This window comes from Nilaparvata lugens, chromosome 11 (genome assembly GCF_014356525.2).
Source record: "Nilaparvata lugens isolate BPH chromosome 11, ASM1435652v1, whole genome shotgun sequence".
Classification (NCBI taxonomy): Eukaryota; Metazoa; Arthropoda; class Insecta; order Hemiptera; family Delphacidae; genus Nilaparvata; species Nilaparvata lugens.
The window spans coordinates 26,474,057-26,492,315 of NC_052514.1; the positions used below are offsets into that span (position 1 = coordinate 26,474,057).

General features: G+C 33.5%; 2 protein-coding genes across 2 annotated transcripts in view; one reads left to right on the top strand and one right to left on the bottom strand.

Annotated features, from left to right (window-relative positions):
• The window catches only part of LOC111048526, a 33,552-nt gene that overhangs the window by 956 nt on the left and 14,337 nt on the right, over window positions 1–18,259 (top strand). Inside the window, exon 2 of the mRNA XM_039438011.1 lies at window positions 2,456–2,551. The gene's annotated coding sequence lies outside the window, so the exon portion shown is untranslated. The remainder of the gene's footprint in view (window positions 1–2,455; window positions 2,552–18,259) is intronic.
• Window positions 483–14,836, bottom strand: LOC111046382 (H2.0-like homeobox protein). The gene is made up of 5 exons (XM_039438008.1): window positions 14,702–14,836; window positions 9,971–10,315; window positions 3,918–4,133; window positions 1,392–1,627; window positions 483–667 (listed from the first exon to the last, which is right to left on the bottom strand). Exons 2-5 carry the CDS (start codon window positions 10,215–10,217, stop codon window positions 545–547), a joined length of 822 nt encoding a protein of 273 aa, XP_039293942.1. The 5' UTR covers window positions 10,218–10,315; window positions 14,702–14,836; the 3' UTR covers window positions 483–544.

Below are 18,259 nucleotides of genomic sequence, written 5' to 3' on the forward strand. Positions count from 1 at the left end.
AAGAACAATCAGTGCATTCACTAATGATTGTTTTTAAATGAAGTGGTCTAATTCAATATCAGCAGTATAGTTTATACTAAGATTAATAATTCATTTATGACATTTATTATCTCAAAAGAAATTTATATTCAATTATAAGAGTAGGAAAGAAAAATAGTCTTCTTATGATCAAGACAAATTTCTAGAGCCAGAGTAGCCTTTTTTTCTAGAAACTTCTCTGCTCTAAGCTCCTGATAATTGAAATAGTATCTAGCTCTCTCAGTTTGGACATTTATAAAGTTTCAGATAATAATAAGATACAACTTCGCAGTTCGCACTGGAAATGAAATATCCTATTTTTTTATTGTAATTACTGAGGCAACAGACAGTAAGTTGTATGAGAAACTAAAGATTTAGTTTACGAATTATTTTTGTGCACATTTTATAGGATGACTATAATATTCATGTTAGATGGGTTCCTAAGCAAAGTAAATAAAATCACGTTACGAGTATTTTCGTATTATATTAGTAGAATATTTACAGAAATATTGATATTTTGAAGAAGTCACTTGGAGACATCGGTTGTTGGTGTGAGTTTGGCTATGCTTGAGTTGCCACACTGGTTGTGGTATTTCAGCTCTTTGCTGTGACGCCATTTCATTCTTCTGTTTTGAAACCACACTTTCACCTGGAACGATGAAATAGAATGAATATTCCAAGCTATATTCCAACGCAAATTTTATGTCGTTCAAATAATGTGCAATTGATTATTCAACTAATAGAAAAAAATAATTCACCTTCAACGCTTTGTTGTTGGTCACCTTAAAGTTCTATAAAATTCCAAATCAAATTTTATGTAGATTGAATTCATATCACAAGTTTTATGTGGTACCGTATTGGAAAAAATACAATTTCACTACTTGGAATTTATTATACCTACAAATAGTGAAACTATTTTCACTATTCGTGAAAATAATCTCGGAAACCCAAATATTGAAAATTCAAAATAGGAGGGAATAAGCCAATTATGCTGATTCTAAATTATAGGTACATTTCAAATATATTGTTAACAGATGAATAACTTGAAGCCTATTTTTGCTATTGGATATTTCTTTATTTTCTTTTATTATTATATATTATGAGTGCAATGAAAAAAAAATAAAACTGTTCCAGGAACAAAAAGGCATTCTATAATATAGCCACAGATATAATAAATTATGAAGAAAATTTGACTTCAATGTATATGGCAATCAATTATGAATTTGGTAGATTTTTCCACTTTTATTTTATTTATTTATTTATTCGTGGACAGAATCACAAATCATATAAATATGATTAGGAAGGAACAACAGGCTTGGCCCAAATCTATTCCATTCCCAAATTTAGAAGCAAATAATGGATTTAGTTGGTACCTGAGCATCAGTGAGTCCCAAAGTAGCAGCCAACTGACGTCGATCTGGTTTCGTGATATACTTTTGTATTTGAAACCGCTTTTCGAGGCCTTTCCTCTGCAGATTCGAGAAGACCGCTCTAGACCAACTTCGTTTCCGCTTGCTCATGCCGTTTGCTGAACTGCCAACTGTTGTGTTACTGCTGTTGTTCCCACTTATACACAGGTTGCCGCTTGGGAATTCACTCTCAAAAATCACTGAAAAAATATCATTGTAAAGTTCAATGCAGATATCAAATTTATTATAATTTGTAGCGATATAATTGAATAAAAATGGTATTCTTCAAATGGAAGTGAAAATATAAATTGGCTACTAGTTGATATTTTTTGTTGAATTTTTGTTAATTTTGGAAAAAATAATTGAAAATAATTAATAATGAAGTCTGTAGTCAATAAAACATTTTTGCGTCCTACACAGAGCTATTTGGTCTTCATACTTTCTCAATGAAGGAGATCAACAGCAGAACCAAATAACTGTTGAAATTGTAGGAGGGTTTTCCAGAAATAATTTTTTATCATCATCTAATGATATTTTTTGTTGAATTTTTGATAATCTTGGAAAAAATTATTGAAAATAATTAATAATGAAGTCTGTAGTTAATAGAACATTTTTGCGTCCTACGCAATGCTATTTGGTCTTCATACTTTCTCAGCAATGAAAGAGATCAACAGCAGAACCAAATAGCTGTTGAAATTGTACGAGGATTTTCCAGAAATAAATTTTTATCATCATCATATACGTTTTGTCTTTAATTAATATTATTACATATACGTTCGAATTTCATTTCATTCATCTATTCCAAGTCATGCTCTGTTCATTTTTTACTGGGACTTTTTTGTTTTTTAGAGATAATTTAATTTTTACATTTCAAGTCGTATTTTATAGTGATTGATATTGAAATTTCTGAATTGGGGAGCACAAATTACTATCAATTATACAATTTAAAAATAAGTCATAGGCCTACTTTTCTAATTTTCCCCTAAAAATAAATGAAAAACTGTATCAATAGGTCTCTCTGCTTATAGGAATAGCGTGATGAACTGAATTGAAAAAATCATAAAGTGTGCCAGGAATCTATCTCTGCTCAAATGGATATGAGGCGAGGATTGAAGTTTTATCAGGTAAGAGATATTCTCTTTGGTAAAGTACCGTAAGATATTTGTGTTTTTTTTACATTTTTAATTATTTTGATTGAGATAAACTTTCTAGTGGAAAAACAACTCTTACTTTTGTGGGGAAAAAATACTAATGTAGGCCTACGATATTGTAGCACAAATACTTTTCCTTCACGAAAGTTTCCAATCAATAGCATTCATGAATGATAAGAATCACTGATGAATCAACAATACATTCATAGTATTGAATCAACACTAATTCATTCGAAATATTTCGACTACTGTTTGCAATGTTTCTCTTGTCCAGTTTCCCCCTTGCAATTCTTCCATTGCTATTTCATTTTGTATTGTTTTCTCTCCCAGTTGTATACAATAATAGAAATGAACTGAAATTTTCAATCTCACTACATTTAACATTCTTGAGTCATAGAATCGGTATGTGTTTACTCCAACACATTTACTATTTATGTCTTCGTGTTGTATTGGTGTGCTGTTAACGACAAAACAATGGTCTGCGACTTGAATTTGTTCAAAAAGAAAAAATCTAAATAGGCAACTGTTAAGATGTGCTTTAAAAAGTCACGAACCTATCATTTTATCAGTATTCAAATAAAAAAGTAGAATAGACAATAACTTTTTTCTTTCATTATGGAGTCCCATAATATCACAGAAATTCGCAAAATGAGTTGAATTTGTTAAAATAGTGGAACATCAATTCATTTCAATTATGGAGAGAAGAAGAGATCCCACAATATCAAGAAAGCTCCATAAATTTTGCTCTAGATATGGAATTTTCTAGCATTTTTCAACTTGCTCAACCTATACGTTCTAATATGACGAATAAAGCTCTACTAATGGTATCATGAGTATAATAGTATAATTCTAGAGTTTTCCAACTTGCAAGTCGTATACGGTGTGATACAATAAAGTTCTATAAATCTTAATATGGACAAAGCTTGAATTTGTTAAAATAGTGGAACTTCAATTCATTTTATTACGGAGAGAAAGAAAAATCCCACAATATCAAGAAATCTCTAAAAATTTTGCTATGGATATGGAATGCTCTATAGTGAGGTCCACGTTATAATGACAGTATTTGATAAACTTTGATGTTGCTATCCTTGTCTATCATTCGAAAAAGCAGGTAGTACTATCCTTTTCTAGCTCCGCAACGATGCCAAATCTGTTTTTGACAGTGTAGAAATATGATTAATTGAGGCAGAGAATCGGCAACGCTGTTCTTCTATCTTTATCTACTGCCATTATAACGTGGACCACACTATAGCATTTTTAACTTGTAATTTGTATACGATCAATAAAATTCGAGTAATGTAAAGAACATAATATAATGTGTTGGAATGTTGCAACTCACAGTTGGTGTAAGGCCTGACTGGTTTGGGGTTGTGTAGCAAGGAGCAGTAGCGAGCCGTGTAGATGGTTGGCCTGTAGTGGGCCAGCTCTGGCATGTGAAGGCTGCAGCATCTCAGCATGGAGCTGACACAACTCGAGCAGGGTGGTGACCCAGTGGTCGAGGGCAGAGCACTGGCTGGTGACAGATGCTGTAGGCTGCTCCTAGGTGTCACTGTGTCTGTGCAAACAAAACCATAATTAGTATCTTCATTTTCAAATATCGGAAACTATACAAAATGTATTAATTTAATTTCTACAAGAAAAAACACAGTTCGGTGGAGAAGAACTGAGGATACCTTGTACTATTTTCTACCAAATTCAGGCAACATTGAACAAGTACGAAATAAGGTAAATAGAGATAGTTTAAATTAATCTGAATAAAATTATTATCTTTACAGCTTTCAAGATTAATTTTTTATTGATATTCATCAAAAGGATATCTACTCAAAGATCATTAAATATCTAAATAATTGAAGGACAACTAAAAGTTTGTTGCATTTCTGTATATGCATTACTTTAATGTAATGTATAATCAACAGATTAGAACTTTGGTCTAAAAACAGAGAACTGATTCTGATATTATGAGATATTTTACTCTCAGTAAGATGGAGGACCTGGAAAATGATATGTTGGTACCTTAATATTGGAATATCAAATATTATTTAGATTTGATAGATAAAGGATGCTTTAATCGGCTTAGAGTGTAAAACAGTCCAATCTGATTCACAGGGTTGGAAAACTGAATGAGAAAACTACTCACGTAATCACATTTTGACTGTTCAACACCGGGACATGATTCGGTAGGCTATAACGTAGCAGTTTTCCACAATAACAAATGAAAAAAGCAATGGGAAAATTATTCGAAAACCAATGAAAAAATTCTAAAAATATCTTAATATATAAAAAAAATTGGAGAAATAAAAAAACATTCATAGGTGGGCTTATATAGAATAGCCAACGACTCGATTAAGATTTAACATAATTTCACTTGAATGAATCAAATAATAGTATAGCCCGTATGTAGAAAACTCTTGTTTCTCAATAATCTTGTGTTTTTCTAAGCAATCAATACCCTTCTATCGAATATATTAGAAGATTTAATAAGAACAATATGAAAACTTGTAGTACCATTTATTATTCATTGAAAATGACCTTAGTTATAGTCGAAACTAGTCGTTGTAATATTTTAAATAATAGAGGGTACTGCAAGTTTTCATATTGTTCTTATTAATTTGTAAAAAAGTAACCCATTCAAGTAAAGTGTTTTTATTATAAGATTTGTATTACACCTGCTCAATTTGTAACCTTCAGTAGTCCCTCCAAATCTCTCAAACTACTAATTCTGTGAAAAAATAGTTGGAAGTTGGAACCATCAATAAAGCGTTTCTCACAAATTGAATCTCGACTTCATACATTTGTTTTGTTTTCTTGTAATCGAAGAGTAGCCTACCTACTCAAGAAACAAATTCTATACCAAATGAAAACAAACTCCAATGGCCTTAATCCATTTCAAGCTCTGTTTCGTTTAATTGTGGAAGCAGAAATCAAACAATAAAGCGCCAGCTCTTCACCTGCATTTACTCTCTTGGATTCAAATCCTTGCAGATCAGAAAAAATACTTGGAAATGCGTTTCAATCGATATTATCACTACCTCCCGAGGCGACTCACTACAAGAACAAGCATTGTAAATCTGTCTTCGAGCGGCTCTGTTGATAACAAAATTGTAAACTTTTAGTATCCGGTAACCTTTTCAAGAAAAAAGAAGCAATAAAAACACTTTGAATAGTTCTAAACGAGGGCTAATGACGATAAACATATACATAGAAAGTTTAACTAAATGAAGTTACAGTAGCACTTTCATAAGGTGTGTAGAGGATTCCATATGTGAACTTTTTTCAAGTGGTGTGTATATGGGAAGATCAAAGAAGATAATATTATGTGTGTATAGTTTGCTTTGAAAAGGGATGTGATTAATAACCACAATGATGTAAACTGTGTAGAAGAGACTAAACAGTGTTAGCGTGCCGTATTCTCAAAACAGCTTCCCGCTGTTTTCGTGCTCGTCTTTTCAACGTATCTGTCTTATCCTCATTCATCTCTTCTTTTTTGTTCGTTTTCCCATTCTTTTTGTGATAGCTATCATTTCCCGTTACTGGCACCCTCCAACTTTATTTGGCAATTGTATGGAAGGGATAAAATTGAATGGAATAGGAGTTTGATAAGAAGTGCAGAATATTGGAGGAGGTGTTTCGAGTAGAAATTATTTGAGCATGATCATTTTGTTGTAATTTGTTTTAGAGATAACACTTATTCAGATCTTCATGTTACTTACTGTAAATCTCAATTTTAAAGTATTCAGAAAAAAAATCCACTTCACTTCAAAAATAGTATTTTTTATATTTTAAAAAGTATATATTAAATTATATATTTAAAAAGTATCGATACACTTTGTAATGACATTCACAATCTTTCAACAATGATCCTGATAGACCGATAATTTGAATCTAGATTTTCATGGAAACATAGAAAATAAAGCTATTCTATAGGACTGGGCCGTGAGGTATGGATATTTTGAAACGGCAGTTACGCATACCCATTTTTAAATGTAACTCAAAATTTATATATTTAGTGTGTAACTTAGATGTTTCATCTACAAAATTTAAAACATTGACTATGTACAAAAAAGGACATCTGTAAATGGCAATCGTTCTTGTTAAAAAAATACTGAAGACATTGTGAGAAGTTGTCCATACTTCTTTTAAGTACTGCAAATGGTATTAAATACCATGTTAACACCATGTAACACCTCTACACAGTGGAAAATTGACTGCTCGCTGATTAGACGCACTTCATTATTAGAAAACAAATCCTCCAAATTTCCTCAAGTTTTTAGATAAAACGGTCGAACCGTCATCATCAATACAAATCGTATAATGCTGCGTGCGTTTTTTCTTCCATGATTGAGAAGACAACGGTCGTTTCAACGTAATGCCGTATGTTTTCATCAATTTGAGGCGACGTCATTCATCGAGAGCAGAGTGGAATTAATAATACAGATAATCTTCCCTGGACGCCTCAAGTCGTTGTATGGAGATGTGGAGTGGTTACCGGACCTGCCATTTTTGTGACTATTTTTTATGGGACCACCTCAAGGTATCATGAGGTGCTTCAGAGAAATATGGAATATTGTCTACAGGCTAGAAAGGTCGCCATTTTACATCTATTTTTTAATTTGTTTATCTTGCATTTTGTAAATGAAAACGTTCAAGGTACCTACGTATTAGAATTAGGCCCTATGAATTTTGAATCTGGTTTAAAATGAATATGTAACTGTCATTTCAATATTCATACCTCACTGCTCAACTCTAAAGTAAATACAAAAGCCTTACTAACATAATAACTTACACACTTACTCACTTACTCAATAGTCATGCACTTTACCGTTATAGAATAAATTGATAGTAAGTCTCCCATCAAACTTGCATGCTTTAATAGCTAAGACAGCCTAATTTTCATGCATAATCTTGAAATTGATCATTATCTGAACCGAACAGTCTTTAAAAATTTACTTTAGGCCTACAAGTATCATCGCATACAGTCATCTCACTTTTTATTTACTTTCCTTGCCCTATTACCATAAGTAAGGAAAGTTTTGCTTTCCAAAAAAATTTAAGGTACCCTAATTTCATGTTTTCTATACGTTTCAAGATCCCCTGAGTCCAAAAACATGATTTTTGAGTGTTGGTCTGTGTGTGTGTATCTGTGAACACGATAACTCTAGTCAACTGATTGACTTGAAATTTTAAACTTAAGGTCTTTATACCATGAGGATCCGACAATAAGAAATTCAATCAAACGCAATCCAAAATGGCGGATAATGGCTAAAAACCCATTTTTTCACGGTTTTCTCGAAAACGGCTCTAACGATTTTCTTCAAATTTATACCATGTTTAGCTATTCATAAGCCCTATCGACTGACATGTGTCTCATTTCTGGGAAAATTGCAGGAGCTCCGTAATATTCTTGAGAAAAATGGCGGATGATTACTAAAAAACCATGTTTTTCACGATGTTCTCAAAAATGACTTGACCGATTTTTTTCAAATTCATACCCTGTATAGTTATTTATCAGCTCTATTAACTGGCATGAGTCTTCTTTCTGGGAAACTAATGGGGGGTCCACCCCATCCTTGAGAAATTTACTTTGTAACCTCCTTCTCGTACGTGAGGTAGGTAGGTAGAGCAGTTTATTCAAAAGAACACATGTAGATATTTTATTTGTAGAACAGCTGTTTTGACAACTTTTAAAAATCCTCAAATTTCATAATTCAAACAAAGGAAAATGTACTCTGAAAACAATAACAATAGTATAATCGTAGTTTTAATTATTTAGCCGCCAATCGGCATAGTGTTACTCCCCTAAATTATCCTCGTTTAAGAATGAGGCTTATAGATTAATGAGCAAGGAAAGTTGTGTGAGTGTACCACACCAGATTTTTCAGCTTTTCATCGTGTTATCGTTACATTCAATTAAACTGATAATATACAAATATATTTGAATTCAGGCAAATCCAAAATATATCTTTATCATCCTACTCATCCTACTCAATAATCAATTGATGAAGTTTCACACAACTCTATGTAATATAAAACTATAATAATTCTTATATTTGGACATTTGGACTGTTGTATAAATTAGAATTGGAACCGTTTTGGGCTTATAAGCCTGTGGTACTTTTCTGTAAGTTGTGTGATTCTGAATGATTAAATGAATAAATATTATTTTTATACAGTACTTTACTTATTTTTTGTGTCTCAATAACTCTTGTCTTTTCAAATGCACAATACTCTTTATATCCTAAATATTAGCTACCATACACCATTACTCTGGACAGATTCAATCAGTATAAGCATATTTTAAAGAAGAGTGTCCTCGCAGGCAATGCCGTCTTATCGCACAGACAGATAAGCGCCGTGCTATATCGATTCTGATATACCTTTGGAGCAGTGTTTGCTTACACACAAGCGTTAGAGTGACAAAATCACTTCTTGGTAGTCTGGCTCTCATCTAAAAGTGTAGGTCAACACTATCTACAAATAAAATTCATTCCCCTCTTGTAACAATACAAAATGGCATAACTTTACAAATAACATGAAAAAACAAAAGACTTATAAATGCAGGAAACAAATCCCGAGACATTGGCTATAGGCCAAGCCTGAGCGTAGGTGAGCTATTAACATCTTTGGAATGCTTAAGTAAATTGAATTGTTACAATAAATAAATTGAAATAGAGCTCCACGAGCATTAACGTATCATCATCAATCACAATCATAATAATAATACAGTAATAATAACGAGTGACCTGGCTGGCTCAGGTCTGGTGTCAGAGTTTTCAGGTCGCAACAATTATCATCATCATCAATAATATATCACAATCGTTCTCATAGTAATAATCTAATTGATAATAATCCTTATTCCCATAAACCATGCACAAGCCCTACAATTTATCTGGGTAACATACTCAGCAAAAAAGCCATCATGACTTTCATTCATGGTTATGCTTCAATATGTTCATTAAAATCGTACCTGATATGCAATGCTTAAAGAATATATATGACCAAAAACTATTGCATGGTTTTCAATTTGAAAATTAATTTCATTTGTTATTTGTATAGAATAAATTACGAATCTCATAGATTTCAACCTACATATGGAAATAAATTAGAAAATGCATTATTTGTTCAAATGCTAATTAATGAATAATAATCAATTATTATTTATTTATTAATTTCAACCTAACAAAATGATCTACTAACTTAGGCTCAACTCACACTTACGCGACTCAGGTCGAGAAGAGATTTGGCTCTTGTCGAGAACATGTGTTTTCAAATGGTAATGTCGCGGAGACTAGAATCGACTGGTCTGAGTGTCACTATTTGGAAACACATGCTCTCGACTAGAGTCGAGTCTCTTCTCGACCTGAGTCGCGCAAGTGTGAGTTGAGCCTTACTCACCATTGGAAATGTAGAAATGGTGAAGGCTGTTAGCAATGTGGTCTTGTGCTAGTTCAGCAGTTGTAACCAGTTGCGAATTCGTGTCACTGCGAATATCATCGGACAGAATTCTGTCGACTCCGAACTTTAGCACGCGACTCGAAACGGTGGATGACGAAATCGGAACATTCAATTCCGCCGGTCGCTCCACTTGAGCCGAAACACTTTTCAAACTTTCTTCGTACAGTGAAGAGGGCGATCCATCCATTTTCCAGTGGTTTCCTCGTGGCTTTCCAGGATTAAATGTGTAGACTGTAGAGAGTCCTCAATCATCCAATATTCAACTGGAGACGGGTAGCTCAATTGCTGGAAATATTTGATTTAGGGGTTACAAAAGGTCTATGAATTAGGGGTTACAAAAGGTCTAAGAATTAGGTTGGAAAAGGTTTGTTTATTGTATTACAATGATTTCTTAGCTTACATTATTTCAGATAATAGTTTTCTTCATGACCCCAATTGATCTGGAGTTGAAATGTTACTAAAAAATCACACACTGATAATAATTAGCCTAATAAAGTAGGCTAAGTAAATTCCTATGTTTTTTTTGTTGGTGGGGAGTCGCTTGCGGGAAGGTCCCATATAATCATAATTCATCATTTAAGCCGTCAATGGCCCTTACGACAGTTATACTTCAGCCGGGACCGACATTCTAACGTGCCCATCCGATAACACGTGAGTGACCTGTGGTTGAAAAATGTCTGGTGATGAGTAAGTGTAAGCCCGGGATCTCTAGGCTGTTATGAAAGCACTTTATCCACATACCACGGATCACTCCACTGATCTGATATTGTTAGAGAATACCGACGGTTTCGTCTTAATACCAAAACATCTTCGGCAATAGCTAATTGTAAAGAGCGTGGAGATCGATTGACAACTTCATTTGCCTGAAATTACCGTATATAGAGCTGACAATATAAAAATTAATTCTACAAATCTGTATCAATTTAGGGTAACAAAATTCACTGTTCAGTTTGTTACAAAAGGTCTATGAATTAGGGGTTACAAAAGGTCTATGAATTAGGGGTTACAAAAGGTCTAAGAATTAGGTTGGAAAAGGTTTGTTTATTGTATTACAATGATTTCTTGGCTTACATTATTTCAGATAATAGTTTTCTTCATGACCCCAATTGATCTAGAGTTGAAATGTTACTAAAAAATCACACACTGATAATAATTAGCCTAATAAAGTAGGCTAAGTAAATTCCTATGTTTTTTTTGTTGGTGGGGAGTCGCTTGCGGGAAGGTCCCATATAATCATAATTCATCATTTAAGCCGTCAATGGCCCTTACGACAGTTATACTTCAGCCGGGACCGACATTCTAACGTGCCCATCCGATAACACGTGAGTGACCTGTGGTTGAAAAATGTCTGGTGATGAGTGAGTGTAAGCCCGGGATCTCTAGGCTGCTATGAAAGCACTTTATCCACATACCACGGATCACTCCACTGATCTGATATTGTTAGACAATACCGACGGTTTCGTCTTAATATCAAAACATCTTCGGCAATAGCTAATTGTAAAGAGCGTGGAGATCGATTGACAACTTCATTTGCCTGAAATTACCGTATATAGAGCTGACAATATAAAAATTAATTCTACAAATCTGTATCAATTTAGGGTAACAAAATTCACTGTTCAGTTTGTTAAAAAACGACTAGATTTATTTCAATTTAGTTTTCATTACAGAAAATAATCAATAATTAAATATTATGTTAAAATTGCTTTCCATCTCATTAATATACATCTTCGAAATATTTTTGGAACAATATTACATCCTCTGAGTGATAGTGATACGAAAATCAAGGGCTGAAACTATAATTGTATTACGTCTTGCTGTTATTTATTCATCTTTTTTCAAACCAACTCTACAGTGACTTTTGCGCAACTCATCTGTATGGTTGATATCATGTTATCAGATTTCTCAGGATAGATAAGGATTTCAAGTACCGCCGGATTCAGTATTAATAGTCCAGTCAAATGGCCGTTTTTCAGGAAACAGCCCAAAAAGAATTTTTCTCGGCGGTTCTATATGTATTTTGGGGCGCTGAATTCGAATCCGAAATTTGCTGACACGCCAGAGGGCGGCTTCACCCCCAAAACCCCCCAAAACCCCAAAAATTTTGGTCTTTTTTCGAATTTCTCATTCAATCTCGAAAACCTTGAGTTTCTCAAGAAAAATCAATCTTGACAATTTCAAAGAAAATAGAATTTTTGAATATGCTACGCAACTTTGAATAATATGCTAAAAATTTGTGATACGTTAATCATTTTCACAGTGTCGAATATTGAAAGTGGAGTATCTTATGGAATACTTCAGATAAAAAATCCAAAAAGTAGTCAAGGTTGTGGAGAATTTTCTCCTCTTTTCGCTACCATAAATCGTTTTTGTGATTCTAATACCGTTATCAAAAGTTACAACCGATTGAAAAAATGATTATTTTCATTTTCTCATTTTTCTGCGATTTTACTGTTATTCAAGAGTCTCTAAAAACGAGTAAGATACATGATAGAAACTTGCGATTGGTCTCAAATGAAAGAGAATTAAATGCTCTATAAGCTACGTTGCCTCAAATCCATCTTGCATGACTGTTTATTATCGAAAAACTGTCGAGACTGTGAAAATGAGGAAAATATCGCAAATTTCTCGATTTTTTCAAAAAAAAATATCTTACTTCATGATTATATTTTTACAAAATTCATTTACCTCACATGAAAGAGGAGATTCTGTTCTTTAAACCAAGACCAAGTACCATTTTTTATCATTTCGGGTTACCGAGATACACAGTTTCGAATATAGAAATTGGGCATTTTCTGTGTATTTAAATATGGGTTAAAATACACTAAAAGAGGATTTTTTATCCTGTCATCAAATTTAATTTATGATACATGATTTTGAACCGCCTTGACGAGTTGAGAAGAATGAGCTGTAGAACAAGGAGATCTGACCATTCTGTCAAAAGTTATAAGTGTTTAAAGTTTTGATCCTTGACGTATCCTTATGGGTACCCCCCACCCGGAAATAATGGAATTAACTGTATCTAACGGGTGATTCTCATAGAAAATAACCCTCTTCTGATGATTTCAGCCGAAATATGTTTTTTTTAGGAAGGCCTTGAAAAGGTATTATAATGAAAAATTTGTATTTTTACTGAATGATTTGTTTTCAATTTTTGGGTGTGTCCCTCCTCCCCCTCTACTAAATTTGAAAATTCCTAAGTAATCCTGTTCAGAATCAATCGCTCTTTCACGTGATGTGTAGTTTCTCATCATTATTAGTGAAAAGTTGTATATTGTGAAAGTGGTGAATTTGCATAATTTTGAAAACCCTTGGAAAATACCCCTTTTTTGAAAATTTGTAGCTCAGGAACCAAAAACGGTAGAGTCCTGCGCGACCACTCAATTTATTGGAAATTCTATTTTCTTTGAAATTGTCATGATTGATTTTTCTTGAGAAACTCAAGGTTTTCGAGATTGAATGAGAAATTCGAAAAAATTCCGAAATTTTGGGGGTTTTGGGGGGTTTTTGGAGGTGAAGCTGCCCTCTGGCGTGTCAGCAAATTTCGGATTCGAATTCAGCGCCCCAAAATACAAATAGAACCGTCGAGAAAAATTCTTTCGGGACTGTTTCCTGAAAAACGACCATTTGACTGGACTATTAAGTGAGTATTGAGTTAACATTAAACGTTTCAATGAAGTTCAGGATTCAGGTCTTATCTCATTGTGTAAAGGGGATTGAGCATCAACCTTTACAATATTTATAAGTAGCAGGTAATCCGTGCTCCGCAAGGGTCTATTTAAAAAATGGACAAACTGATAACTTGACCTACTGAAATCTTGAAGAATTCAAAAAGGCCTATTCCCATCCTTGGTAAATTAAGAATCAATTTGTGAAGTTTTACTTCCATGACTTCTTATAGCAGCTGGAAGGAGAAACTTTATGCTTGCTACTCATAAGGAGGGCCATGGCCATCGATAGTGTAACGGTCTACCATAGATGGTCATGGTAGGGCTTTTCGACTGTAGCAACATATGACTATCCTCAATATATTGCATACAATGTCGAATAAATTTACAGCTTTTCCGCCTAAAATGGTAAAAATTATCCGTTTAGTTTTCACACTGTGACTGTGAAGGGAAGATCTACCAAAGTTCCAAGCTCATGAAATCATTTGAAGAATAATAAAGAATTGGAAAAATAAATGAGTTATTGAAAAGTCAAATAACTAATAATCTAATTATTACTTCATGGGCTGCTACTCCCGTTGTAAGAGTGACCACTTCAAGAGCTTGTAAATGATGAGTTTAAAATCGCTTCTCGGTGATTCGAAACCAACCTGAAGCTGAAGGTCCACTCACCTTTTTTTGCTGAGGGTGATGCCTATATGCGCTCTAGGCTTGTGCGTGGGTAATGAGGCGGATGATGATGAGAGGGATGATTGGGCCTACAGTTTTAAGTGGATTCTGACCCACTGGGAAGCATTTTTCAACTCATGAATCTCTAATCATCATCTGTCTCATTTCACACGCATAAACCTAGAGCGTATGTTGGCATCATCCTCAGCGTAGGTACTAGTATACTCTAAATCAATTTTCTTTAACAAATTTAATCTATTCTGTATTATAAGTAAACTCCATTAGATGTAAAGGTGAGTAATAAATGAAAACAATTTTAGTTGTTTTCACTGCTAACCTGATGAAAATGAAGCACAATGATAACACTCTCGAAACTTATATCACACGTGATACTGTTGAGTCTTTGAGTAACACCACCCCACACAAACATCCAGGGAACACTAAACGCATGCTCGTTCCTGGAACCTGCAATCCTCCCTCCTTTGAGCAGGATTGGGAGCTTAGCCCTCCCAAATAGGAGCTACAGTCAAGTCTCGACCAATCCTAAGCCAGGGCGGGGCTTATCTTAAGTCCCCTTTCGAAGTATCCTTGTCTTGAGAGGCTGCGTGCTTAAAATACATCGGCGATGCTACTGGAATGTAATATAATTGAATTGAGTTTTTCGATGAGTTATGTGTTTGGATGTTATCATCAGTGCTCTGATGTCAGCATCCGATTAATTTTCATATTCTCTTTGGGAAATTTGATGCAACATATAAAGTTATATATTGTAGGTTGTAGCCGTCATTATAATCGTACTAAAATCGTTCAATTATGCTTTCTCTCATTTTCAATAGCATACAAAATCATATTAGAAACTTAGATACAGTACCTACATCGAATTAATGATGCCTGCAAAAAAAAGTATCTGAGTTTTGGTAAGCTCAGCCAAAAAGTATCAAATAGGCCTACAATAGTTTTTGGAAACATATAATTCTATAGACAGAACAAATACCTCCAGTTTAATAATTGAGAAAAAAGAAAACAAAAGGTAATCGAAGATGACGGGTTAAGAAGAAGGAAAAGGAGAACCAACTCCAAATGGATCAAACAAATTAGTATGAGTCCCTAGGTAATTTGAAATGAAAGATGAGCGAATTAATAGAAATATGTATGTACTGTTAAATTACGGTATTGCTTGAGCAAGCCAACATTGAGTATAATGAGTTGATGAGTATGATTCCTGTTTATCACAACGTTTTCAATCAGGGAATCACTTTTTATCAGAAAACAATTTATCGATCCAAGTCTAGACCCTTCTTGAATCAAACATACACAAATGAAGTCATTCTAGTACCAATCACAGTATTAGTTCCGTTTTATCACCTTATCACACGATCTTGTATTTTTTTCAATTCATAATATTATTCTGTTTTGTATTTTCCAAATATAGATTATCAACTCATGACTAATAATATTCAAGATGAATAAGCTGACACTCCTTCAGAATTCTGCCACATGCTCGTTATTCATCTGACATATGTCAATAAAGACAAAAAACAGGGGTTTACGCAACAAATTAGGGAAAAGCTGAATTTCTCAGGGTATTAGTATACCGGTTCATAATATAGTACTTAGCCTGGAACCGAAGAGACCCGTTCGTTATACCGCTTGCTTCCCAACTTTGAATCAAACGGAGTAGATGAAGACAAATTTGAGACTACAGGGCTTATAGAAAATCAAATTCCCTACAATTTTTATCGATTATTTAATTGTTACTTCTACAACTCTATATCGATTGAAGAAAAATTGCTTGAACTCTGGATAGAGTATACATTCCTTGAAATCTTCGGCTTCTCTAAACTTACCTGACTAATTTCAAAACTATTTATTCTTCATTTTATTTAATGCACGTGAAAGAAAATTTGAGATCAGCTCTCTATCATCAAGGGCTTACGGGGTGGATGGCATTGAGAACAGAAAAAAACGCTTTTAATAACAGTTTTCCTGAAAACACCTGTTGGTGGTAGTATTACTCAAATGAGCATCTAGCGCGGAAAAACGTACATTGTGAATATCAAGTACAATGAATTAAGATTATAGGACATCAGAAAAGTTTGACTACCTAGATCATTTTAAAGGTCTTAGAACAAGCTATAACTTTCATACGAAACATTTTTTTTCGAAAAAAGGAAGCGTAAAACTTTATTAGACAAAATATAAAATTATGAGGTGGACATTTCCTAACATTCTGGCTTTTTACGGGAATAACTTTCTAAAAAATAGATATACATACGGTGGAATGTTACATGACATTGATTGTAATCTATCTATTCATCGTAAAATAATTGAATCTAAGTCAAATCGATATTTTGATTTGGAGCGGAGATATACTTGTTTAACGAAATCATTGCAGTTTTGATCTTCGGGAGAGTCCTAGGGGGGAAGCAAGCGGTGTAACGAAGAGGACTCTTCCGTTTCAGGCTATCTACTAATATGTATACTAAAACGCTGCAAAAATTCAGCTTTTCCCTAATTTGTTGCATATAATGTCTTTATTTTATCTATTTAATCATTTAACATAACACACCTTCCAGAGTTCCAGAAAACACAGGCTTAAGCCCAGAACGTTTCAATTTCAATTCATTCGAAAGTCCAAATGTTTTTGAATTACTCACTGCAATTTAAAATCCAATACAACAAAGAAAAAACAAAGATTATAAAATTTAAAAATACTTTTGAAATGAATTGAATCAATTTCTATATATTAAAAAAGTCCGAACTTTGAAGGAACTAAAATTTGAGATCACAATCACGTCAACAGTTGAAACATACTCTATTTCTATAGAAATTGAAAAATACGAATATTTCAAGAGTGCCTATCTAGCAGACCCACCTCGAATTAAAACCTTTGTTGATAATAATTGGTGGAGGTGATTTGTTCGGTCCAAAAAGATACTACAGCTTAAACCAAAAACAGTTTTCCATTCAAGATATTGGTACTTCCAAGGATACAGTACAAAAAAAATTAATTATTTTTATGAAATTATCACATTAGTCATCATTTTTTTGTTTACTTCACCTTCATAATTGTTCAAGGAAGATACCAAAAATAATAGGCCTACTATGTTTAAATAGTGAGTGTTTCAATATTCAAATTATTGTAGCTCGTACTTGAGTGACTGACGATACAGTAACGATTAGATAAACAACCGGAAGATATTATTGGTTGATCAATCGTCATCTATATTATTTTGGCATAATAAACAATTACTAGTTTTTATTCATTAAAACTATTTCAAATCATACAGTGATCGGAACAGGCAACAGTGTTCAAAAAATTGGCTCAGCCCAAATTTTTTCTCTTGAATTTTGAGAGAAAATTAATCCTTTCACAAGATGAGTATCCATGGCAATCGATATTATATAATGTCTTCGTACAGGCCACATTCGACACATTGTTTTGGATAATATTATAATAATGAATCTTAGAATCACGAACTCATTTTTTCATGATAGTTTAATTCAAGTTCAATCCATTATCAAGTATATCACGTAAAGTAAAGATCAAACTTCTTTTAGTCAAAAGTACTCTTTGCAAATAGATATTTTCAGTATAACGTGAAACATTTAGTATAAATTTTATATTATGTCCCCCATATCCTATTTATTACGAGTTGTTAGTAATGTGCTTGGTTTATCTTCTCCTGCTACTTCTCTCAACTAACCGCGAGCACATCATGCACTACCGTGATCTATGATTCAAATTCGAAAATTCCCATTTAATTTTCCTCCTACATTCCATATAAAGTAGCGCTACAATTTATGCACGTTGTATTGCTTACCGAACATAGATCGTTGCGATCTTGTCAGGCACTATTAGGGATTTGCAAGATACCTTGGTTCGGTTGTCCAT